General features: G+C 39.0%; 7 protein-coding genes across 11 annotated transcripts in view; 3 read left to right on the forward strand and 4 right to left on the reverse strand.

Moving 5' to 3' along the window:
• LOC108149983 (integrin alpha-PS2) overlaps positions 1 to 4,270 on the reverse strand; it is a 35,349-nt gene extending 31,079 nt beyond the window's left edge. For 2 of the 3 annotated variants that reach the window (XM_041710699.1, XM_017277907.2), the window contains exons 1-2: positions 4,122 to 4,270; positions 826 to 1,144 (exon numbers count right to left, since the gene is read on the reverse strand). In XM_041710699.1, the coding sequence (XP_041566633.1) occupies positions 826 to 1,028 (203 nt within the window). In that variant the 5' untranslated portion in view covers positions 1,029 to 1,144; positions 4,122 to 4,270. Of the gene's footprint in view, positions 1 to 825; positions 1,145 to 3,298; positions 3,402 to 4,121 lie in introns of those variants that run through there. The other variant, XM_017277906.2, reaches the window with a different exon arrangement.
• A 346-nt stretch (positions 4,271 to 4,616) lies between these two features.
• Positions 4,617 to 6,184, forward strand: LOC108149982 (39S ribosomal protein L22, mitochondrial). Its single transcript, XM_017277905.2, has 3 exons — positions 4,617 to 5,012; positions 5,075 to 5,288; positions 5,853 to 6,184. Exons 1-3 carry the CDS (start codon positions 4,737 to 4,739, stop codon positions 6,068 to 6,070), a joined length of 708 nt encoding a protein of 235 aa, XP_017133394.1. The 5' UTR covers positions 4,617 to 4,736; the 3' UTR covers positions 6,071 to 6,184.
• LOC108149981 (zinc finger protein 84) lies at positions 6,057 to 8,271 on the reverse strand. 2 transcript variants are annotated; one of them, XM_041710700.1, is made up of 3 exons: positions 8,002 to 8,271; positions 6,932 to 7,944; positions 6,057 to 6,122 (listed from the first exon to the last, which is right to left on the reverse strand). In XM_041710700.1, the coding sequence occupies exons 1-3, from the start codon at positions 8,185 to 8,187 to the stop codon at positions 6,080 to 6,082; spliced, it is 1,242 nt and encodes a 413-aa protein (XP_041566634.1). In that variant the 5' UTR covers positions 8,188 to 8,271; the 3' UTR covers positions 6,057 to 6,079. The 2 variants fall into 2 exon arrangements, with proteins under 2 accessions (XP_041566634.1, XP_017133392.1); XM_017277903.2 differs by lacking the exon at positions 6,057 to 6,122 and having other exon boundaries at positions 6,192 to 7,944; positions 8,002 to 8,270.
• Positions 8,272 to 8,381: 110 nt separating this feature from the next.
• Positions 8,382 to 10,189, forward strand: LOC108150022 (histone deacetylase complex subunit SAP30 homolog). Its single transcript, XM_017277981.2, has 2 exons — positions 8,382 to 8,911; positions 9,624 to 10,189. The coding sequence occupies exons 1-2, from the start codon at positions 8,519 to 8,521 to the stop codon at positions 9,750 to 9,752; spliced, it is 522 nt and encodes a 173-aa protein (XP_017133470.1). The 5' UTR covers positions 8,382 to 8,518; the 3' UTR covers positions 9,753 to 10,189.
• A 280-nt stretch (positions 10,190 to 10,469) lies between these two features.
• Positions 10,470 to 12,217, reverse strand: LOC108150021 (exosome complex component RRP45). 2 transcript variants are annotated; one of them, XM_017277980.2, is made up of 4 exons: positions 11,667 to 12,217; positions 11,009 to 11,602; positions 10,780 to 10,932; positions 10,470 to 10,711 (listed from the first exon to the last, which is right to left on the reverse strand). In XM_017277980.2, exons 1-4 carry the CDS (start codon positions 12,121 to 12,123, stop codon positions 10,671 to 10,673), a joined length of 1,245 nt encoding a protein of 414 aa, XP_017133469.1. In that variant the 5' UTR covers positions 12,124 to 12,217; the 3' UTR covers positions 10,470 to 10,670. The 2 variants fall into 2 exon arrangements, with proteins under 2 accessions (XP_017133469.1, XP_017133468.1); XM_017277979.2 differs by having other exon boundaries at positions 10,780 to 10,938; positions 11,667 to 12,216.
• Positions 12,218 to 13,325: 1,108 nt separating this feature from the next.
• LOC108150027 (UPF0472 protein C16orf72 homolog) lies at positions 13,326 to 17,717 on the forward strand. The gene is made up of 5 exons (XM_017277987.2): positions 13,326 to 13,930; positions 15,576 to 15,665; positions 15,735 to 15,921; positions 15,993 to 16,217; positions 16,913 to 17,717. The coding sequence occupies exons 1-5, from the start codon at positions 13,750 to 13,752 to the stop codon at positions 17,034 to 17,036; spliced, it is 807 nt and encodes a 268-aa protein (XP_017133476.1). The 5' UTR covers positions 13,326 to 13,749; the 3' UTR covers positions 17,037 to 17,717.
• Positions 17,718 to 19,487: 1,770 nt separating this feature from the next.
• On the reverse strand, positions 19,488 to 23,411 carry LOC108150023 (NECAP-like protein CG9132). Its single transcript, XM_017277983.2, has 4 exons — positions 23,235 to 23,411; positions 21,924 to 22,320; positions 21,024 to 21,229; positions 19,488 to 20,638 (listed from the first exon to the last, which is right to left on the reverse strand). Exons 1-4 carry the CDS (start codon positions 23,315 to 23,317, stop codon positions 20,587 to 20,589), a joined length of 738 nt encoding a protein of 245 aa, XP_017133472.1. The 5' UTR covers positions 23,318 to 23,411; the 3' UTR covers positions 19,488 to 20,586.
• Between the last annotated feature and the right edge of the window lie 84 nt (positions 23,412 to 23,495).

Raw genomic sequence — 23,495 nt, forward strand, 5'->3', positions numbered from 1 at the left:
GGTATCTAGAAGTTTTCTATTGATAAGACATTCATGTTGGTAGTATAATCTTAAGATTTTATGTGTTCTTTAATTTTACAAAACAAAAATGTGTTTAAAAACATTTTTTAAAAAACTACTTCATATATATTTTCATTATGTTTCCTTCAAAAAGAAAAAAAATAAAAAACAATTAGAAGCAACAGCATCCGTTCGACTACAAATAGTTGAAAGAAAGTGAAAAGTAGAATGCACCCGAAAGCAGTATTTCCGGATAAATGGGCTCTTTTCAGATAATGCGCATTTAGGCTGCATAATAAATATAGCGTGCTTAAATCTCATTTGATTAACTTATCTTAAATGAGACGAAGAAATGTTTCCAAATGAAGATAACGTATGGTAAAGAAAACCATTGTGGAAAATGTCAAGTGGGTCGTTTAAAGATAAAGCGAAATAAATGACCCTATTCAAAAGTTGTACTTAATAATGTGATTTAAGAAACAAGTACAACTAGTGTTACTAGGAAAAAAGGCAATTTACCATAAATCTCTCCAAATAGAATTAATGTTGTATATCTAGTATGTTATGAGGCTTACAACTTGTCAATTTATTTAAGCTTTTGCGAAAGTTTATTTTTTGTTGATTCTTAAATCTTCCAACAATTTCTTAGTATTCTTAATGGCTTCTAATAAATAATTTAATATGTAAGATTTGTTCGCTCTAGACAAGGCACTTCCAAATACACAACAATATATTATAGGATCTTGTGTAATATTTAAATGGGATATTCATTTTTAAATGCCTAAATAATAATAACAAAATTAAGATTAATTTTTCACTACTTACTTGTTTTGATTGCTATAAAAGTTACTGCGAGCCTTGTGCATCGCAATGCTGAAGCCAAACATGGAGTTGGTGGACTGCCGGAAGCGGACATAACTGGGCAGATCGATGTTGTAGCCATCGGTGGACACGGCGATCAGCATGAGGATCAGGATCGCCATCAGGGACTGACCCAGCCAATGGTGGAGATATTCTCTTCCACTCATAATGAACGAGACTTTCTTTCGGTGAGTTCTTTGTTTTGATTTTTTTATTTTCTTTCGATTGGGTTTCGTTGGGTTTGCATCAAGAACTTAACACTTTTACGCTTGCATCTTCACAGCTGTCGATCGAGATCGAGATCGAGAATTATTATAAACATATGGTCAAAAGAGACGCACACACGCGCGGCTTTATTTATTATATAAACTCGACCTTGGCCGAAATGTTTGAGATTCCAAAACCAAAAACAAAACCTAAACCAAAAAAAAAATAGCAGCATAAAACACAAAAGTTAAAAGCAAGAAACTATATTCTTCAACTCAGCAGATAGTGAGTGCCGCAGTGTCTCCATATCTCTGTCTCTATCTCTATCTCCATCTCTATTTCTCCAACATAAAGATCTATTGGCCTTGGAAATCGCGAGGTGGGCGGGGTGGTTAGAGCTGGTCGGATGTCGAGGCAATTAGGGGTATTCCAAATCGGTCTTTATTACTCGGTTCAGTTTCATTTCACATCATTCGTTGCTTTTCAATGCCAATAATTCAATAAACTCTATTTCGATTTTGTTTTGCAAATTTATTTATTTATTATGTCAACCATAAATACAAATTTTTTTCATTTCTATCAATTGTAACAGTTTTGTTTGATTTTGTTGATTGATTTATTGACATTTATTTTTGTTGCAATGTTAATTTATTGTGTAGTATTTGTTTTCCTTCAATGCACATTAGGTTTTAGAAGTTTTCACTTTTCACTTATTTTCCATTGATATCAAATCCCCAAAAGTTTTTCTTCTTTCCATTTGGGCAAAATACTAGGGTATCAGTTCTTTCGATTATTTACTATGGTTACATTTAAAATCTGATTGGTTGTTTCTACATATTTTTGACGGTCTCTTGTTTGCGTTGTGTGCTGTGTGCTGAGATTTGGCGCGTTCTGCTAACAGCATCGCATGGTGACGTAATGGGCCGTCAAACAGGTTGCCCGAAATAACAAAATAACGCCAAAGACAGCAGACTTTTAGCCAGGTTAAGTCAAGTTAGCCCTTCCCACACAAATGAAATTTATTTGGAACACTTTTTTGTATCTTACTTTTAAAGAAGATGGAAAATAAACGCTTAAATCGAGAAATTCAAACCATTTCAAGGTGATATTTCTGTTGTAAACTTAAGTTTCTCTGGCAAAAAAAAAAAAAAAAAAAGATAAACAAGTTGAAGGCGGTGTGCAGGTGACATTTGACACATTTTCCACCATACATAATGGCTAGTTTTTCCGCCGAGTGTGGGCGACTGGAGTTCATTGATGGGCGGCTGCCATTCATAGGCTTATAATTACAAAAAAAAAAAAAACAAAATGCTGTAGAACACACCATATGGTGTATATACCATAGGAACAAGCAATTTTTCAATGATCAACAAATTGATCATGCACATGCAACGCGCATTCACAATGACTGGTGACAGTGCCAATATAAATAAGTCAGTTAATACTGTGGCCCACAAAATGTAGACAAGCAATTTGTATTCGTTGTAAGGCAAACTCATTTTTAAACTGAAAGTTGTAAGTGAATTTGCATAAAAACTTCCCAAGTAATTTGCATTCAAATGCGAAATTTAGGAGTAACTGACTGTTTTACAAATCGATTGAAAAGTTTCTCAATATATTAGCCATTTCTATATTTTAAACTATATTAATTAAGATTTGTATTTCGAAAATGTTTGAGAGTAACTTTTGAAAACTTTTCGATTTCATGTTCATTAATTTAAGGTATTTAGTTGCAGTATTTGCTGGAATTGCCGTACAATCTTGCCCAGATGGCTAAGATATGAATACGAAAAAGCACATCAAATTAGTGAAAAATAACACACACCCGATCATTTATCTAAAAATAAATCTAAAAAGTTGGATGCTGTGTGTGCTACGCCCAGCAGAGTCCGTCTATATCTAGGTATATATACACATGTATATATAGACCTGCATGTACAGATCTTTGTATACACTGCACAAAAACGGGGGCAAAACAGCTGAGACGTCAGTACGGTTGTTTGGCCTTATTGATTTTTGCTATTTGCGTTTTTCTTATATATATGTATTTATTTTGTGAATGCACTTTTCACTGGTGCTTCATCACTTGAAAAAAAATGTCAAAAACAAATTTCAGCGCGTCGCGTGTTGCGTTTTCATTATCTCTTTTTTTTTTTTTTGTTGGCAATTAGTGTAGTTCACTTTTAGTTTTGTATTATTATTTTTTGTTTTTTTTTGTTGGTTGCTCTACCTCGGCAGCGAACGCAGCGAGACTTAAACCACGACTAGGGAGAGCGAACTAATGGCGCAAAATATCTGTAAGATACATCTTAGAGCAGCCATAGATACATGGGCGCCAGATCGCCTACTCAATGGCGACTATGGAGACTCAGGAGAGCGGAAAACAACCTCAACGCTCTCTAACAACCGAACTGATAGCATAAGTTTATTTATTCATTATCTTATGTGCGAGCATCCCACTCAAAAAATATGTTTAAAGGTGAGTGTTTCGTGTGGGAAGTTTGTAATTTCCGTTAGCAAATGTTTCGAACATTTTAAGTGTCATTTCGGTTGGCAAATACGCATGAATGATCAGAGAAAAAAAGCTTATTTTGGATCTTAATCAGATTTTAAAAAACATCAGAAAACTTAAGAATTAAGAAATCTTCAAGAAAAATATAAAAGTATATTTTCAAAACTTTTTATATGTTACGTGTATTTTGAAAAGTTTTTCTTTTATACTTTTTAATTTTGATATTGCAATCATTCATATTTTTTTATTTATAACAACTATTTTTGAAAAAGATTTGAAAACTGTTGTGCTCTTGCCCACATATAATTCATTCTCCATCGAAACTAGAACACTACACGAAAATAAAGTTCGCTCATTTATCCAGATGGTTTAAATTCGCAATCGCTAGATCTCGTTTTCTATTGTAAACCGACTATTCAAGCACTTTGCCGGCAATCCGAGGCAGAGCTAAATGTCATGCAAACTAATAAAAACAAACACTGAGCCCTCCAAATTCCACAGATATTTGCACACAAATAGCTATGTTTTGCTTTTCAATTACCATCGATTGAGTTTGCATACGCGAATGGATTTAGATTTTAAATTGAAATCGAATCCGGCGCCCGTTTAAATATCCGTTTCGATCGGGAGCGCTCCGCACTCACATCAGCCAAGTTTCGTTTCACGCGACCGAATGCATCCACTAGATTGCCGCAATCCAATCCAGCAGATACTTTTGCCGCCGAGTGTTGGGCAGTTGTGTATTTCAAAAATACACGTCCGCCAGCGATGCCGGACCGCTTGCGGATTTAAAAGTAAGCGCGAAAAATACAAACTGAATTTTTTCAAATAAATATAACGAATTGATTGTTAAGAAAATTAAAAATAAAAAAAATGCTATTAACAGTATTGATAAAAGTATTGTGTGTTTGATTGTTAATAAAATTAAAAATAAAAAAATTCTATTAACAGTATTGTGAAGCGCTGCCAGACTTTCATCCCAAACAGGCGTTACCAGACCGCCGGCAGATCAACAGTATTTGTGCCGTTTTTTAGGTAGGTTGTTTAGACACTTGACCTGGTCACACTGGCAGATTACGCGACCGAAAATAAGTCTGCGTTTTCCGATTAAATTGTCTGGTTTCTTGTGAGGAAATCACCGACTTAGCCAGCCAAAATGATGCACAAGGTGGTCCGGCAGATGGCCCAACTGCGTTTGCAGGCGCCGCCGGGAGCAGTGCTCCTAAAAACGGGTGAATCCCCAAGCGCCATGCTGAGCCACACACATTCGCCACCTGCCTTCCAAGTGAAATCCCTGCACACGGCAGCTTCGGCCGGATCCGGATTTCTGTGTGCCAAATGGAACAAGTACAACTACGGACCCCAGAAATGGCTGCAGTACAACAAGACGGTCCATCCGCCGCAGGAAACGGACGAGGAGCCCCGGAAGGCGGTAAGGAAATCGCCTATCCGCCTTGCTATGCAACTATACTAATCTACGAAATGCCCTTTCAGTACGTCTGCCATATGCGCAACAATATCAAATACAGTCCGGACAAGATGTGGTACATCGCCGCCTTCGTTCGCGGCATGTCCGTCGACGAGGCACTGAAGCAACTGAACTTTGTGCTCAAAAAGGGAGCCACCGATGTCAAGGAGACCATTCTGGAGGCCCAGCAAATGGCCGTGGAGCGGCACAATGTGGAGTACAAGAGCAATCTGTGGATAGGTGAGAGTGGGACATCTAGAAGCTCAGTTGCAGCTAAAAACTAAAGATTCTCAGCAAAGGGAAAGGAATTGTTACAAAACTGGCTCTGCAATTGCAGATTTTCTAAACATCTATTAGTTGAGCTTTATCCTGCTAAATGATTTGTGTTACTTTAATCCTCTGTCATTGAATTTTAACAATTTTTTTGTTTACCTTAAAGATTGTATTATTATTTATGAAGTTTAAGTTGCTTTTTTGCTTTAAAGAGCTTGCTTTGCTTTGAGGTAGCAGAAAATAAGCTGAAGCTTTAATTATTCTATAGAATACTCTTCAAAGCTTGATTAATTTGAAAAAAAAAATCTAAGAATTCCATAAGTAACATTTTTGCATGTGGGCAATATACAATATTCTCTGAAATTCAAGTTATCTAAGAAATATTAACTTAAAAAAAAAAACTGCTAGAAGAAAACACGATGAAACTGCAAAGTTGAACTAAATCTATAACACTTACTTACTACTTATAGTCACATTTAATTTGATTATTATTCAAGTGATTAACTAAGTGGTCTTTTCTTTACCTTACAGCGGAATCCTTTGTGGGGAAGGGACGCGTCTTCAAGGGCGTAAGGCGCCATGGCCGCGGGCGTTTCGGCAAGGTGGAGTACAAGCACTGCCACTATTTTGTGAGACTCGAGGAGGGTGAGCCGCCACAGCACTACTACCAGGAGCCACAGACGCCGGAACAGCAGTACGAGCACTGGCTGGAGCAGATGCGCAGCCGGAAGGTCATCAACTCACTGTAGCCTTTCATATTACCAATCCGCACTTTTCCACTCCTCCTCTGCCATCGCGTCCCTACATATTAGGCATTTTTTGTTTTTAGAAGATTGTTTAATAAAAAAAAACAAAAGAAAATATATAATAATTGGGTAATTAATTTATTTTTGTCTTGAATACTTCAAGGTCTTGCAAAGAACTTTAAATTCATTTAGGTTTACTTACTACACAGAAAAACTAATTAATTTTGGTATTTCTAATTAAACTTTCTTAGCTTTTTAATCATTGGAAATTATTACACATATTCAATTAATGTGTTTTTAAGATTTGGCAACTGGTAGTTGGGATTTTAGCCTTAATTTCAATTTATGTTTGCCAAAAAAAAAAAGCTTTTAGGTTTTCTAAGATGTTTGTAGGTTTATAAATAATAGGGTAGTCAGGGAATGGGATTCTTATAAAACTTACAATTTAGAAGAGTATTTTGGAGATTAGCATTTCCGCTCCTGGCGGAAAAAAAGAAAGTTTTTTCTACACAATCATGAACTAAGATTGAAATAAGGAAGGAGGGCTCTTAATTTGTTTTCTTGCAATTTTTAAGTTTTGCTGTAGATTTATTTAACAATTGCTTCTGTGAAAAAGTTCACTTCCTGAAGAGTTTTCATTTACTTAAACAGAAAAACATTCTGGTCGCAAGAGATGAAAGCTTGAGTTCTTTTTTGGCCGCAAGTGTTTGATATCCTATGCATATATATCCAGACTGAAAGATTCATTTCGGTTGGATATAATAAGCATTTTTCCCCTTTCTATTATTCTATTTTTCAGTGTTTCCCTCATTGATTTCGATTTAACCTTCCTTCGCTTTTCCCTTATTATGAAGCTTGCCTTACTCTTGCTCCACTTCCTCTTCATCGTGCAGGGTCTGAGCCAGCAGCTCCTCGATGGGATCCTCTTTCAGCGATTGGGTGACCTTCTCCAGGGCCAACGGCTGGCGTTCGCGCACCGCCTCCTCGTCATCCTTGTCCAGTTGCAGGCAGACGAGCTTGGACAGGCGGGAATGTTTACTGCGCCCGGCATCGCGACGTCGCTTGCGGGGATTGGACTTGAGCCGTTCCTTGACCTCCGGCTGCTTCTTCTCCGTCTTCTTCTGGGTCTTGCCATCCTTGTGATCTCTGAGCAGATGTTTGGACAAGTTCTGGGCACTGCTAAAGCAGCGTCCGCAGTCCACGGCCTGGCACTCGAAACGCCTGCCCGAATGGGCGGTGAGCATGTGCTGGCGGAGATTCCTCAGATACGAGTAGCTCTTGCCGCAACCCTCCTCTGTGCAGGTGAACGCGGAGCTTGAGGAGCTCTCCTTCTCCGCCTCCGCCTCCTTGTGCTTGGTCTCGATGTGGCGTTTCAGGTCGCTGGGCTTGTCATAGGCGCATTCGCAGCGCTCGCATTTGTGGCGCTGCCGGCCGTGCAAAGTGTCGCGACAGTGCTTTGTGTACAGTGACCACTTCTCGAACTTCTGGGGGCAGCCGGGGCACTCGTACTGCTTGCAGCTGGCCTCGTGGCTCTGGCACTGCCACTCCTGGTAGAATCCCCGCGAGCACTTGGCACAGCTAAACGGATACTCCTGTGTGTGCTCCCTGATCTCGTGCCGCTTCAGCTTGAGTTTCTGCGAGAACTTGGCGCTGCAATGCGAGCACGGATAGACGCGTGGACTCTCGTGCGTTTCGCGCATGTGACGCGTCATATTGCTGACCGAAATGAACATCTTGCTGCATTCCGCGAGCGAACATTTCACTGTTTTCTTGGCCGCCGCCTCCGGTCGCTCGTGGGTGCTCCTCAGGTGGCGCTTCAAGTGTGTCACTATGGAGTACGTTTTGTCGCAGCCCTCGTACGAACAGGCGTGCTTCTTCTGCAAGGATCATGGGTTATGGGCCACCTCATTTGAATAGTTTATGCTTTAACTTACAATCCCCGTATGATGATATTCATGGCGGTCCAATTGGTCCAGTCGCTTGAAGGTGGCATCGCATTTTGGCACACTGCAGGTGTACTTGGCCGAACCGCCGCTATTGCGACGCTCGTGGCGCTGCTTGAACTCCTCCAGAACGGTTTCCATATCGCTATCGCTGGCAATTTGCGTTCCCGGTGGCATTTTGGAAATAATTTCTACAAAAATTCGTTTCAAAACAAAATGTGACCGACTGGCCAGTGTTGGGCAAGGCCAAAATGGTAGCTAGTGATGGCACTAGGCACGCTTAGCGAGTGCAGCCACCACACACAGCATGTACCTATATGAGGTCTAAAGTGGCGGTATTTGATCGCTGGCCAGCGACGGTCACACCAAAACGAAAACGTCGCAAACACAAAGCGCAGAGAAAGAGGGAGAACAGAGAAACGGCGTAAAACAGAGGAGCATCAGTTGGGCAGCAAAGCAAAGAGCAGAAAATCGCTTGGGAAGATTGAAGAAGGCGATTGCTAACAGTATGAACAACGGATTCAGCACCGGCGAGGAGGACAGTCGCGGGCACACGGACCAGACCTGCTGCCTGATCGACGACATGGAGCGGTGTCGCAACCAAGCCGGCTACGCCAGCTACAGCAAGCGCATCCAGAAGACGGTGGCCCAGAAGCGGCTCAAGCTCAGCAGCGATCCGGCGGCGCAGCATATCTACATCTGCGACCACCACAAGGAGCGCATCCAGTCGGTGCGGACCAAGCGCCGTCGCAAGGACAGCGAGGACGACAGCAACGAGACGGACACGGACCTGCACGAGTTCCCCGATCTCTACCAGCTGGGCGTGAGCACGCTACGTCGCTACAAGCGCCACTTCAAGGTCCAGACGCGGCAGGGCATGAAGCGGGCACAGCTGGCGGATGTGAGTTTACACCACAATCAAGCAGTTCTATCTCAACATCTTTGGGATTTCCTTACCATTAAGGGGTTATATACAGTAGCAACTATTGCGGCCTTTTAACTGTATATAACCCCTTAAGCTACTAAGAATTCTGCAATTAATTTGCCACTTGAATATACCAATTAGCGTCAATAGAATCCCAGGGAATACAATTCGAACCCCTTCTAGGTTTTTACTTGTCCTATAGTTGATTTAATAAGTGCAAAAATTTGAGTAGATTAAAGTCCGAGGAAACGTGGAGTAATCAATTTAAAAATCTTTTGTACGACTGCTAAGTTAAATGTCGTAAGCAATTTTCCACCAAATTAAAACAGTTGGAGTCTGTAAAACCCATTTAATGCGATTTTGTTTCTCTTTTGTTTGAGAGAAATAACTTTTAGTGAGTTAAGTCAGCAGATTCCAAGAAAAAACCATGACAAAATGTGTTGGTCTGATTCGATAGAGTTTGCCAAGTTTAAAACAAAAACTTATTTATTGGCGTGCAAAAAAAATAAGATTATATAAAAAAAGTCTTTGCTTATCTAAAAAGATCTTTGTTTTTTGCCAAACAATTGTAAATCTTGTAAGCTTGCAACTTTAAAGCCTTTCTCATATTATATACATTTATCTAGAGATAACATATGAAATTATAATAATTTAAAACGTTTTTCCTGTCTCATCCCCTTTCGCTTAGACCATTATGAAGCACTTCAAGACAATACCCATCAAGGAAAAGGAGATAATCACGTTCTTCGTCTACATGGTGAAGATGGGCTCGAATAAGCTGGACCAAAAGAACGGCCTTGGCAACGACACCACCTGAAGGCGCGTCGGCGGGCGGAGGGAGGAGGAGGACGTCGACGACGTCTACTCCTTCTAACGCTGGCCAACCGCCAATTAATACTTCTCACATTGTTGCTGCATTTGCTGGACGTCGGCATTGTTCACCCGTGCAAGGAAAAACCGAAAATACTGATAGCGAAATTTCCTTCTCATCTGTAATCCCGAACCTACACCACCACTGCCCAAAATCCTTTCCTCGAACTCCCCAGAATAACAATATGTAAAAGAAAACTGCAATGAAAAAAAAAAAACGTAAGGAAAATGGCAACTGGTGCTCCCAAAAAAATAGTTTAGCGCGATAAAAAGTAATCTTAATCTTAAGCAAAAAATTTACAAAACTTATTGTAGCCTTGGTCCGTTGTTAATAGCTCTTTATACACACATTACATTAAATAAACTATGTAAATTTACAAGAGAGTTAACAGAAAGCACACAACACTGAATCAAATAGCAATTCGTATTCGTATTCTTAGGCTTAATAGAAATGGCGATGCGAACGTTGTTCATTTAAGCGCTTGTATTATACATAAATCAAATTAAGTGGGGAGGGCTAAACAACAATAAACAGAACAGCAATCAACCTTTAATGAATCGAAGCACAATTAGTTTACAATAAAAAAAAAGTACATTAGCCAACACATTTATCGCTGTAAATGAGTAAGTGAAATTAATCTGCAATATTAAAGCATAAAAATAGTCTCGTTTGCCCAGGCGGGTTGAAAATATATTTAGAGCTCTAGTTTAAGCCTAACTAAGACGAACATCGTTTCCAAACATCAATTGGAATTCCACATTACACGATTTCTGTTAAAGCCTAGACTGATTTTAGCCATACATTTAAGCCTAAATAAAACTTAATAGAAAGCATTTTCACTTAACTACACGATTATCATATCGGCTAGATGACTTGCTTGGCTTCCTCCTCCGAGTCGCTTTGATCTGAAAGAGTTTAAGGGCATTGTCAAATGGATTCTGGTTTAATTTATGATTAATGGTTGTCCACGTACTTTGTCTCTTCGCCAGTTTTTTTTTGTTGGCCTTGCTTTTGCTCTGAGTTGGTTTACCCTTGCCTGCCTTCGACGTGGATGCCTCTGCGGGCATGGGCAGTTCCTGGGAGTCCTCATCCTGGGGCAGCCAACTGCTGGTGTCCATGGGGGTATCTATCACTAGGTAAGCCCGACATGAATATGGCATTTTTTTTCAAATAGACCCACACACTCCAGAACTTTAGCTCACCTGTCTCCGGTTTGGACGGCTCTACCATTGCCTGCATCTCCTCGACCTCCGGCTTTGAAATGGATTTGTTATCTACCTCCATTTTGTCATTTAGCGACGGCTGCAGTTCCAGCTTTTGCTGGCCCATCAACTTGCTAAAGCTCAGCTTGTATGGCGTTTCCCCGATGAGAGCCGCCAGTCCCTGGATCAATCGACTGCCCTGCAACCGACGCTCTTCGTCCAGCGACAGGGCTTTGCGTATGAAATCTACCAGGGCCTTGGCCCGAATCGCCGCATTGCGGGCACATTGCATAATGGTCCGGACATTCGTGGGTGCAGTGCCTCCGGCATTCAGTGTGCACAACTCTTGGTACGAATTGAAGCTCAGTACAATCACCGAATCGGCGGCGTTCTCCTCGAGCAGCGTGGGATCCACAATTGGCTGGTTGCTGCTCTTGTAAATGCAATAGGTGACACTCACGGGATAGTGGAGGAATAGCAGGGGAATGAATTCCCGCTCCTTTTCCGTATAAATACGCAGCTCATCGTCAGCAAACGTCACATCTGGTCGACGGAAATGCATTAACGCAGCCAAGGTGGCTATGGTGCTGGCATCTGTAAAGAACAAAGTGGTTAATAGTTGATAATCATATCAATTATATCTCTCAAGTGAATTTACCATAAAGATTCCCGTCGTGATTGAGCACATTGATGTCCACGCGAATGCACCAAACATGCTGCTCGGCAGCCACGCACAAGGACTCCAGGTCGACGCACCTGGAGCTGCGAAAGGTCCTCTCGAGCAGGGAATTCAAGGTGAGGGATCGCTGCTCATGTGTGGTCTGCACTTCGTCTAAGAAAGCCACGCCGCCGAGGTTCACGTTCAGCTGGAGCTTGCCCTCGTTGGGCCGGGATGTGGTCGGTGCTCCCAGGTCGCAGGACACGTGGGTCAGGACCTTCGTATCGCCAAGGGACACCGCCACAGTGCCCCAATCCTCGCCGAAGGCCACCTCCACATCGCGACACTCGTTGGAGCGCCGGCCGTCGAAGCGCTGGTTCTGCTTCACCGCCAATTGGATAAAGTTCCGCTCCGGCTTCGATTTGCCCGGTTCAAAAAGGTTGGAGTTCATAAACATCCTGGATTTTTAAAGGATTTCCTTTGTTTTGGAATCAGATTGGCCGGCTTTCAAAAACGTGCAGACAACTAAGGCGGCGTTGCCACATCGTGCAAAAAGTTATCAGCTCTGCAACTGGTTCCCACGGAACTGGGACTACTTTTTTGTTTTAATTTTTTTTTCGTATGTTCAGTACAAAAATAGTTATTCAAGGTGAAGCGGATGATATTTTTTTTACATGGTTGTCATTTTACATTGTTTATTAACAGTTTTATTTCTGTAATAATTTTTGAATTCAAATCTTGAATCCAGCAATGAAGAATAACAGTCGTTGTGGCCATGGCTACTTCTCCGGTTGGGAGTAATTCTACTCCGGAGTGGTTCACAGCCCTGCTATAAACAAATATTTAGGTTACAAAATTAAATTCATTTTATTTATGAAGTCTTATTGTTATGCATGCACATATATCCAGATGAACACAAAGTTGCATGTACTAGCAACATTTACAAGAAAATTGCTCACTAGTTCACAAATGAACGAAGAACTAGAATTTCCCAGAATTATAGATATAAATATTGAATAAGGTATATATGTGCATATTAGATGAAATTGGTCCAGATCAACATTATAGTTAACTTAAATTTTAAAACTTTAATTTTTAAAACTCAGCTTACCTTATCTTAAATTTTTTAATCGATATTTTGAACCGTGAATTTTAACTTACGTTCTCTTAATATATTTTCATACTCCTCAACTCTTGGCTTGTTTTGCTACCATAAATATAGAACAATTTAAGAGTGACTTAATATAAAACAGTTCCGTTAAAGGAACATATGAAGGAATTGTCAACCTAGAAATTCGTTATATCAATATTTTAGCTTAACATTTTTTAATATATATCATATAATTAATATTTTAAATTTAATTTCTGTGGTTTTATAGGATAGATAGCAATTATATTGTCAATTTATTTTATTCATTATTTTGTAACTCCGTGATTCGTGACTGGTTCACAAGTTCCAAACTTTCTTCCGCACCTATTGAAATTTGAAGTGTAATATTTTAATAATAACTTATCAATTGCAATTTAATTTCTTCAATTTTATATTAAGCATTGCTAGGCAGGAACCATCTTTATTGTTAAGAACCCTTCTTTCGTGACTGGTTCATCAGTTCAGAACTTGTTACCAAAAATCGAACTAGAATGCAAGCGTTCGTTTGACAGTTCGCGGTCATCTGGCATCGCTGTCGCTGAGTGTGAGTTCTTTTTTGTGCTGGTTTACAACATAAAAGTGCTGCTCGTTCGTCGTGAGGAGAACAAATAAATTAACATCATTTACAACCGGGTGGCCGGAGGAGCTTTCGGCTTAAAAGAACGGTCGAAACGGCGGATTACCAACCGATTTGCTGGTGATTCGAAAAGCAAAACCAAGAGTGGTCCAAAGTGCGTGTGTGTTGGTGCGATTCGCGTGTGTGCCAGTGTGTGTGCGTGTGTCGTCGTAGCAGCAGCAGCAGAAGAAGCAGCAGCAGCAAAGGAGGAACGCAAGAAGAAGACCGTAGTCCAGGCATTTGCCGGAACGGGAAAGAACCCGTAACTTGGAGCACCTCGCTTGCAGGATAGAGAGAGAGTGCGTCGCAGGAGAGAAATGCAACAACAACCGGAGTCGGGCGGTGAGGAGAGCTGGCTGGAGGAGCAGTGTCACCGCGAAATCCACGGTCAGCACGACGAGTTCGAACGGGAATATGTGCGTCAGAGGGATAACAACCTGAGCACCGTTTGGGGAGCATTCCAGGATTCGGCCACCGCCGTTGCCCAGCTGTACAGAGGTGAGATCCCGTTATCCCTTCCAAGGGCGTAGGCTTCCATGCTTTTTTTTTGTTAATGTTCTTTGTGTTTCCATTCTATCCGTGTGTCTGCCTATCTATTTGTGTGTGTGAGTATGTGTGTGCAGTCTCTCTTCAAAAATAGTTTTGGGCGAGGTATAAATAGAACAGCAAGAGGAAGAGCAAGAAGAAGAGGCAGCAGCCCGGCTTTCACGAAAATGCAACTCCCCTTCTCGCTCTTTCCCTGTACTACGCATTATCAAAATGCAGAAAGGGCTCTAGTGTTGTTGTTTTGGTTTGGAAAGGGGGGAGATGCAATAGAACAAACAGGGAGCAAAAGAGAGAGAGAGGACTAGCAAAGAGTGAGATGGCGAGAGTGGCAAGTGCAATGGCAATGGAATAGGGAGAGAAGGGCAGAGGCGTCGCCTTAAAGAATTTTTATTCCCCCAATTTGTTGTTGTTGTTGCCTGTTTTGTTGTTGTTGATATCATTAATCAACATGTGCGTGCAGGCTCATCTATGTGTGTGTGTGGGTCGAACAGCTGTTTTGCTTTCGTCATTGTTTCGGATGGCGAAAAAAAAGGGGAAATAAATGAAAGATTAATCTCACTCGCTCTTTGCTTTACCATTGTTGTTTTTATTTCACTGACAACTTTTTCGAGAGCCTATCGTCATCCCTCTTGCACCGCTGTCTTCCTCTACCTTCGGATCGATAAGGGTTTTTCTTTCTCTCGTCCTTTTTCGTCCTTTCGTGCAGCAGGTGTGCAAGGAGCAGGGGCAAAAGAAAGAGATTAAGAGAAACAAGACGATCGACAGGTCGGACATGTTTGTTTTTACTGTTCCACCTAAAAATTGTTTTTGCAAGGATCTTAGGTCCGTTATTTTCCCATTTCTCTTCGTAGCAAACGGTTAAGCTAGGGATGAGTTTTTAAAATGGTATATCCACCAAAATGTCGCACTTAATGTGATTTCGTTTGCCTTTGCAATACTGAAATTTTCATCACCCACTCAAATATTGCGTTATATTCGAAATAATTGTTTCATAACATATGGTATTCAATTTCGTATTCGAAATTTTGTATCGTTGCCGATATTGGGTATACAGGATTTTCCAAGTCAAAATCTGGATACCATCCAAAAAAATGTAATTTTAAATTTCTGTAAATCACCCATACAAGAAGAACAGTATATATTAGGAAAGGGTAATGAAAGGTATTAAAAAAATGGCTTAAAGTTTGTTGCTTAAAAGCACTATTTTTATAGATAATCTAAAGCCCTTATATTCTGATATTTTCAAAGTTTTGTTGGAGCCCACCAAGTTAAGACATTGTTTGAATTTTAGCGACAGTTTGATATGTATATTGATATAATTTTTTCTTTTAATTTTCAAGTATATAATTAAAATACGTTTTTCCCTTAAAATTAAATTAATATTTTTTTTATTAAAATCAGTGTATCTCGGAAATTATAATCTCTAGAATTGCCTAATGTGGTATAACAACACACCTAGGAATCAATCATACCCCTAGCATCAAATGCATCAAAACTTTTAGCCATTCTTAACACAATTAGGAACGAACCTATTTATTTAAAAAAAAACAAGTAAAGTATTAACTTTTTTTTTAAATAATTTAATAATTTCTTGCAGAGCGCTCATCGAACACATTTTCCTCAGACACAGGCGCCCTTTGGCTGCCCTTCCAGACCGCAGCTGGCACTGTGACAACACTCTACAAAGGTGCGTTTAAATAGTCAATCCAACAATATAAGCATGCATCACTAATGTACGTCCTCCGATCGCTCCCAGAATCATGTGATGGTCTCAAACGCACCAGCGACGCTGCCATTCAGTGCGGCTACCAAAGACGCACACGCGAATTGGCCGATTGGGCGCGCAGCAAAAAACGCCGGATGATACGGCGCGAGGATCTGTTGGCCTATCTGGCCGGAAAGCCCCTACCGCCATCCAACTCAAATCCACATGCCAATCGTCGGTGAGTCCCCATTAGCAATTTTTCCCGAACAACCCCCATTAAAATGGATTCTATTTCTTTGTTCTCCGCAGCTCACCGAAGCCAGAGCATCACCACCAGAGCGGCAGCGGTGGCTCTGGCCTGGGATTTCACAGCTCGGGACTGGGTTTGTCCGGTGGTCCGCCTACAGTCGCCGGCGGACATCTGTTGTCCACCGGAGCAGCTGGCGGCCGGCAAGAGGGAACGGGCGGTGCCCCCGGCGGCGGTATCGGCGATGATTTGCACACCTTTAAGGAGGCCTTGGTTCTGCGTCCACGGTTAGTCGAACGGCATCCCATCTCTACTATCCTTATTGAAAACTACTGAGAGGAATATATTTTTTCTTGATGGAAAATTTTTGTTACTGGCTGAGCTGGACTTCGTTGTGTAGATATACAAGAAATATTAACAGTCCTATTTTTTATGGAACCATGGACGTTCTTCGTTTTAAAATGTTGCATTCTAAAATGCATTTTAGTTTAGCATTCGCATCAGGAAACATTTAAATACCTTTTTAAGCAACAGCATTGAAAACTAGTTTCAACAATCTGACCAAAATGTTAATACTTACTTATATGGATAACCAATAGTAAGAAAAATACAATAAGTTGTACAACAATAGAAAAAAGCGAATTCAGGTAGAGGTATTTTTGAAAGTCTTTCAATTTTATTGAGGCGATATTTCAAAATTGAGCTTATTAATTCACAACTTCATTGCTAAAATTAATTTAAGTCCGAATTTTAAGCAAAAATCAAATTTGAACACGACCTCGTGCATTCCATTCAATGTTAATAACTATCAGATCGGCAGAACCGTGGTAGAATCCTTTATGGAAATAACATTTATTATTTTAAGATTTTTTTGCACTCACAAATGCTTGTCAAATGTTAAAATAAGGACCTAGGTATCGTCAGCTGTCTATTCAAGCATTTCCTAACCATATTTACTAATGCATTTTTTTGTATATTTTAGTGGCCCGGAACTATTTGCATTTGTTGCCAACGAAATAGCACGCCATTGCAAGCGTCCCGGCAGTCCCATAGACGACAAAATGGACATTTGCCACTACAGCAGTAAACGCCAGCGCTTTATGTAATCCAATACCAATCGCAATCCCAGCCCAAAGCTAAGCTCCCCCGGTCATCAAAACACAAACCCTACTCTACCTTTTGGTATCAAAAAAGAAGACAACGCGCGGAAATTAAAAGAACGGCCTATTGGAAGTATAAACCATAAGAACCATAAAGTGTAAATTTATATTTAGTTTTTCGGTTTGATATTTGCCTACCAATTATTATAGAAATATTTTTTTTTTTATAAAAAAGTCCTTTTCCCCCACACTCCTTGCACCGACATACAGCAAATGTACGTAAAACACACAAAAATCACACATAGATAAGGTTAAGTTATGTTTTAGTTGATAGCACTTAAGTGAAAAGTCATGCTGATAGTGATGACAGCAAAAGATGTTTATGTTGATAAAGATAATGCCAATATAAGGCATTATTACACAAACTGTTGATCATTGTCATCAAGCATTACAAGAAACGGAGTGAGGAGTTTAGGAGTACGATATCTGTTATATGCCAGCTGTGCGTCTGAATTAAAATTAAGCGAAACAGTAATAGTAAAAGCTATTGTAAAATGAATAACCCTTGTTTGGCGTTATGCAAACCACAAATGAAGCTGTGTAAATAACAAAACTAAGAGACACCACAAGTAAACCGAGACAGAAATATAATGTTACATATATATACTATTTATATATGCTACTGTATACCGCCTATCCCGCCTCATTTCTCCCAATTTCCGAATCCCAATACAGCTCAAGATGCTATGCATATGTGGTGTCTTCCCCCCGAAACAGAAAACAAAACTCCACCTAACAAAGTCTAAACTAAAACAATGAAAATATACCCGTAACTGAAGAAGGAAGGAGAAAGCGGAAACATTAAACGATGATCTACATGTTGCGATTGATTGGCTCGACGTCTGGTAAATAAATTCCTTTAAAGATGATCTTCGGAATAATCCAAGTATGACTAGAGAAGTCGAGCCTGTCAAAGCAATGGGCAGATCGGGTGAAAAAGGTCGCTAATACCCAAACAAAAACCATGATACATAATCTGTGGTGATTGTAACTTCAAGCTAGCCAGGTTATACCATATACACAACATCTATTTATACATATAGCTATGTATATGAATAGCATACGATGATGTAATATTGATCCATGTAGTTCGGCATACCTATGTAATAATGAACAATCCAAAATCAGCAAATTACTAAAGCGAATTGTAGAAGAAGCTGGAAGCTGGCTAAATTAATTGTATATCGGCGCGAAGTCAAGCGGCAGTCGAAAGTCGGAAATCGAAGTCCTATGAAAATATTGCGTTGTAATTATATGTACTAAAACCTAAAGAATTATTTAAAAAAAAATCAATAAGAAAATCTAAAAAAAAACATCATTAAAAAAAAACAACCTACAAAAAAACCGAATGCAAAATTGTAAGTTAAATAAAAACATATGAAAAAAAAGAAAAATCAATGAAAAATTTGGTTTTTATTTAGCAAGGGGAAGTTAATATTAATTAAATATCAGGCTTTTTGCATTAACATAAAAAGACTGAATTTCCATGCGATCTTTAACTAAATATTTAAAATAAATATTTCTACTGAATAATTTCAGCCAAAATCTACAAGCAGACCAATATTATTAAGATAAAACTTAGTTTTTTTCAACGTCCAATCCACTTTTACCAATGAAATAAATAGGCTAATCAAATTTACATCGAAATTCATTGCTATTTTTATTTCGTATTTCATTAATATTAATTACATTCTGTATATATCTTGTGTGTATATATATATATAATTTTATTTCCATATAATTTATGTTTCGTTTTGTTGATTTTGCTGACTGCTCAAAGCTGGCAAATATGTTCGTTTCGAAGGTTATCTCAAGTGAGCTACGGAAATAAAACGGGAGCCGCAAAGTAAAAATACCTGTCTAGCAGCTCTGTGGTTTCCACCGTTAACGCAAATCTATGGAAACAGCACGTTTCACATCTATAAGGCCGGTCTTAAATGTGAAAAATATGAATCGATACTTTTGAAGGGTTTTTCTTTTTTATATTGAAAAGGATATATTTGAACACACTTTGTTTGATTTTAAAATGTCGATATAAGAACGGCAAATAATTGATCTTTCCCTTTGCATATGATTAAAAATTACCCACAACATAAAATATAAAAAGTCAGATTTAAAAACATTACGAAGCCCGCTGTCTCCACTAGATTAGTGCTGGGGTTTCACATAGATATACAGTAGATAAAGCGATGAAAGTGTGTGCCAGATGCAGCTCTAATTATAAACATTTATTGAACAAATAGAACTCGTTATTTTTTTTTTTAGATTTTTCGATTTTTGATCATCTTTCAACAGCAACAGATACAAGAGGCCGGAACACAGTGTTTCGTCTAGTCGCAGGATATTGATTTGGGGTGGGAAATCGATTTCTAAAACAACAATTCAGAGTTAGCAAGATTTCCTTCTATACAATAATGTGGTTTATTAAATACATATGGATATTTCTTCATATTGTATATTATATATAATTCATTTGATTTACTTAATTGCTATGCATGTGTGTGCCACTTTTAAACAACAAAAAAAAATGTATAAATATTGCCTTGTTCTCGATTGCGTTTCTTTCAAATTTTGTGAAATCGAATTAAATGAAATTTGAAAACATTATCATTATCGATATTATCGACTTTTGATTATCGATAGTCAATTGTGGCTGTTTTGGAGTTGCTTTCTTTAACCATTGAATCATTTTATTTCCAAATGAGGCGTGCGCATTAACATAGTAATCGGATAACAAATATCAATCCATGGCAAAACGTTTTTAACTTTCTGAATTCTATTAAATTAATTTCAATTTCACACAATTTGATTGAAGTCAAAAACGGCAACAGGATGATAGATCTGTATAATTGGTTTTATTCCATAAAAGGTAGGTGTAAAACAAGTTGATCAGGGAGAATTTGGAGTAGAGTTAACAATAAATTAGATTGGTATGTAATGCGTCCTATCTCTCATCTGCGGAATGTCCTTTCACGTGTGTGTATGCTGTGTGTAAGTACTCAAACTTTGAATATTTCACTTTAGTTTAGTGTTTGCAGTGTTCGTGTTCGTGTATAACATGATTTAAACTTAATTTGCATTTTTAGTTGCATTATCTCGACGTTAACAAATTACATTTTAGAATAATTTCCATACAAATTATTGTTATCTTCATTTATACAATTAACAACCAGGCTAAATAGTTTGCTACAAATCCCCACTCACTGAGAACTCGGCCCGCTTTCACCTTTCACCTCGAATTAGAGCGAGAGGCAAAAAGAGGACGAGTGGTGGGCGGGGAAACTAATACAAAATTTCAATTTAATTAAAAAACTTTAACCTTAACGCGTGACGCCTTTGCTGAATGTTCTGTTCAATCTTTTGGTCGTATTCAAAACGAAAATAATTCGAATAACTTGCTTGAAAGAGGTAAATAAAAAAAAACATCTGTAGAATCTTAAAACATAAAGTTTGGGGGGTAGAAGCGCAGCAGCAGCAGGAACAGGAGGATGTCTATCTAGAACTGCACCCAGTTGGCGTTGGCCGAGTTCTGTTGTCCTTGGTTGCCACTGCAAAAAAGGATTCATTTACTTATTATGATATAAAAGTTCTTTTAATTCAATTTTTTTTTATCATTTTTAAATAAACGTCGTTAGTTAGTTAAAAAATCAATTTTTATATATATAGTTGCAATTTATTATTTTGCCTTAGTTAGCTAAACATTTTACTACCAAGAGGAAATCCCGCAAAAACCTTACTAATTTGTTTTAGTTTTTTTTTTAATAACTTTGGGATAATATGTCAAACAAGCGAAACTTGGATGAAGAATTTACTAGTTTTTAATGAGTTCTTTTGAATGTGATCAAGCACAAATTGTAATGTTTATCTATCGAGCGGTGATGAAAATTTAAGCGTACAAAAATGATGCGCCTGTGATCCCAAGTAGAAACTCACCCAGCGGATGCGTAGTCGGTCCATTCGGATCCTCCAGCGGCGGGTCTGTGGGCGGGCGAGACGCCGGGACTTTGCCGTACCGTCGTGGCTGCGGCGGCGGCCGGTGGTGGAGCGATCTTGCCGAGGCCACCAGGCGGCGGTGGCAGAACGCCCGAGGAGCCCTTGTTCTTGCCAGTGCGCGAGGGTCCCTCGGAGCCATCCTTTTTCTGAAATGTAAAAGAGTACAAAAATGTATTACAAGTCCAAACATAAATCAGACCGATTGCCATTAAATAAGTTAAGATTAAGTTAGATTACAATTCGGCCGAGCGTTATCTTATCTTATCAGTTTTACTTCAAATGAAATCAAAAATAATCAGCAAACTGTAAGCCACAAGATCATCCCATTTCTGAAGTTCTAAAAAGCTGATTCAACAAAAAGGGAGGTATGCGAAAAAGGCAGATGGCTCTTTCAATGAGAGATTGGATTGCAAAGAGATAAACGACTCCGTTGATGAAACTAATAATAAACCAAAAGTGAAACTTATTTACTTTAAACATTCACATGAGATCTTTTTGAGATTCCGATTACATGGTATTAGAATTTCAAAGAAGTTTAAAATCAGTTGTTATGTTCAACAATTTTAAGATAAAATTGTTTTGCCAACCCTTTGGAAACTATGAGCTTAAAAAAGTTCAATTTATAGGGGGTCGCCGGTATATTTTCAAATTAAATTAAAAGCAGTTTGAACCACGTTTGTAACCAGAAAAAACTGATTTCTATAAAAAAAAGTGTATGTCGCAATTTGTCGATAAAAGGCATTTAGTTATTTTCAGAAAAAATGAATTGGTAAATAACTGAGTTTAAGGAAACTCGATTGTTTTCAATCTTTAAATAGTTTATAAGCTAGCTAAACCCACCGTTATCCTCATGTTGATCTTGATGGTCTCGCCCTCCTTAAATCCCAGATCCAGCTCCTGCTTGGGCTCCGTTTTCTCCTTTTCGATCTGCTCCTGGTTCTTCACCCACTTAAAGTGATCCTGCAGCGCCACATTTAGATCGAACGAGTCCGACCGATCCCCGAATCCCAGGCCAAGGAACGCCGATCTTCCATTGTCGTCCTGTACCCGAATGACGAAGTACCGCGAGCTGTCCGATACCGCCTCGATGGCCACGCCGGGATATGTGTCGATGGGGCAGTTGGCGAACAGGGCGCCACTGGTCTTGTCCTCCAGTTTCAGGACGACGGCGGTGCCCTTGGCCACCAATCGCATTCTGCCCGTCCATGTTGGCTCCTTTAGATTCCAGTCTGCCGCCCTGTGAATGTTAAAAAATTACAAAATATTCATTAATAAAATATTTTACAAACTATGCCAAATACTTTCATAACGTGGGTCAAAAAATATTATAGAAAGTGAAAGAAATGTGCCTTATCTGTTTGTCAGAAGACAAACAATAATATTATTTATGAAGTTATTTGGTCGAAATTCCATTTTGGGCTACGCAGCATTTGAATCGGAAAAGTAGAATTAAGATTCACTTGGGTGAATAACATAATAAAGTTTGAAATTTTAATTCGGAATTACTATCCACTACTAAAGACGCTGTAGAAATAATCGGTTTTTAGTCGAATATATTATACTGAATGATACATGCAATAAATTATAATATAATCAACTGGTAGAATGTGGTTCTTGCAAATTATTTCCCCAGACTGGGGTTTAATGGGGTTTTAGAGGAAATTACTTCTATTTATACCTCCAATATTTGAGATGTTTCGTTAATTTATGTTATTTGCTCACCTGAGCGCACTTAACTGTGAAATAACAACAACAAAAGGAAAACAAAGAGAGCAGAAATAGCAACAATTACACACACGAAGGCAAAGCTTTTTCTTTTTCACTTTTTTTTTTTGGATACGTGTAAGTGAAAATGTTCAACAACAATAATTGCATGGAAAAGAAAATCAATTGGAATTGAAGTTCAGTGAAACAACAACAACAACAGCAGCAGGGGTGCTTTAACCTTGGCTAAAACACATAATTAATGTATTCTCACGCCCCCGAAGAAACACACACGATATATGCATAATTATATATATATATATATATGTACGCACACGAGTGCAATGTGGGGGCGTCGGAATGCACGAAAAACTTTCAATTTTTGGACCAAAAGAAAGGGGCGAAAAAAAGTAGTCACCTTTTTTTCGTTCCGATTTGTGAACTCACCTATAGCCTCGATTGCTCGCGCGCGGCGGTATTTTGTAGATAAACACCTCCGGCTTCACGATCAGCACACTTTCGTATTCCATATTTTTCGAAATTCAACTATTTTTGATTTTGTTTATTATCTGAATTTTGCCAAGTGTTTTTTTTAAGCTTTTTTAACCAGTGTGACCGCCGCGCGACAGCTCGAATATACCGTGTTGACCCTCAAAAATATACTAAAATTTACTTTTCTAAAACCGACTAAAAAAATATTTATTTCTA

This window comes from Drosophila elegans, unplaced genomic scaffold (assembly GCF_018152505.1).
Source record: "Drosophila elegans isolate 14027-0461.03 unplaced genomic scaffold, ASM1815250v1 contig_149, whole genome shotgun sequence".
NCBI classification, from domain to species: domain Eukaryota; kingdom Metazoa; phylum Arthropoda; class Insecta; order Diptera; family Drosophilidae; genus Drosophila; species Drosophila elegans.

Bases quoted from the DNA above. Each gene is read 5' to 3' on its own strand.
- LOC108149982 (XM_017277905.2), top strand. From the start codon at position 4,737: ATGATGCACAAGGTGGTCCGGCAGATGGCCCAACTGCGTTTGCAGGCG. The intron at 5,013-5,074 runs GTAAGGAAATCG...ATGCCCTTTCAG, and splicing joins ACGAGGAGCCCCGGAAGGCG to TACGTCTGCCATATGCGCAA. The intron at 5,289-5,852 runs GTGAGAGTGGGA...TTTACCTTACAG, and splicing joins CAAGAGCAATCTGTGGATAG to CGGAATCCTTTGTGGGGAAG.
- LOC108149981 (XM_041710700.1), bottom strand. From the start codon at position 8,187: ATGCCACCGGGAACGCAAATTGCCAGCGATAGCGATATGGAAACCGTT. The intron at 7,945-8,001 runs GTAAGTTAAAGC...TGATCCTTGCAG, and splicing joins AATATCATCATACGGGGATT to AAGAAGCACGCCTGTTCGTA. The intron at 6,123-6,931 runs GTAAGGCAAGCT...CCTAATATGTAG, and splicing joins GAAGAGGAAGTGGAGCAAGA to GGACGCGATGGCAGAGGAGG.
- LOC108150022 (XM_017277981.2), top strand. From the start codon at position 8,519: ATGAACAACGGATTCAGCACCGGCGAGGAGGACAGTCGCGGGCACACG. The intron at 8,912-9,623 runs GTGAGTTTACAC...CCTTTCGCTTAG, and splicing joins AGCGGGCACAGCTGGCGGAT to ACCATTATGAAGCACTTCAA.
- LOC108150021 (XM_017277979.2), bottom strand. From the start codon at position 12,123: ATGTTTATGAACTCCAACCTTTTTGAACCGGGCAAATCGAAGCCGGAG. The intron at 11,603-11,666 runs GTAAATTCACTT...TGTTCTTTACAG, and splicing joins TCACGACGGGAATCTTTATG to ATGCCAGCACCATAGCCACC. The intron at 10,939-11,008 runs GTGAGCTAAAGT...GGGCTTACCTAG, and splicing joins GCCGTCCAAACCGGAGACAG to TGATAGATACCCCCATGGAC.
- LOC108150027 (XM_017277987.2), top strand. From the start codon at position 13,750: ATGCAACAACAACCGGAGTCGGGCGGTGAGGAGAGCTGGCTGGAGGAG. The intron at 15,666-15,734 runs GTGCGTTTAAAT...GATCGCTCCCAG, and splicing joins TGTGACAACACTCTACAAAG to AATCATGTGATGGTCTCAAA. The intron at 15,922-15,992 runs GTGAGTCCCCAT...TGTTCTCCGCAG, and splicing joins AATCCACATGCCAATCGTCG to CTCACCGAAGCCAGAGCATC.
- LOC108150023 (XM_017277983.2), bottom strand. From the start codon at position 23,317: ATGGAATACGAAAGTGTGCTGATCGTGAAGCCGGAGGTGTTTATCTAC. The intron at 22,321-23,234 runs GTGAGTTCACAA...TAACATTCACAG, and splicing joins GCGAGCAATCGAGGCTATAG to GGCGGCAGACTGGAATCTAA. The intron at 21,230-21,923 runs GTGGGTTTAGCT...TTTACATTTCAG, and splicing joins AGATCAACATGAGGATAACG to AAAAAGGATGGCTCCGAGGG.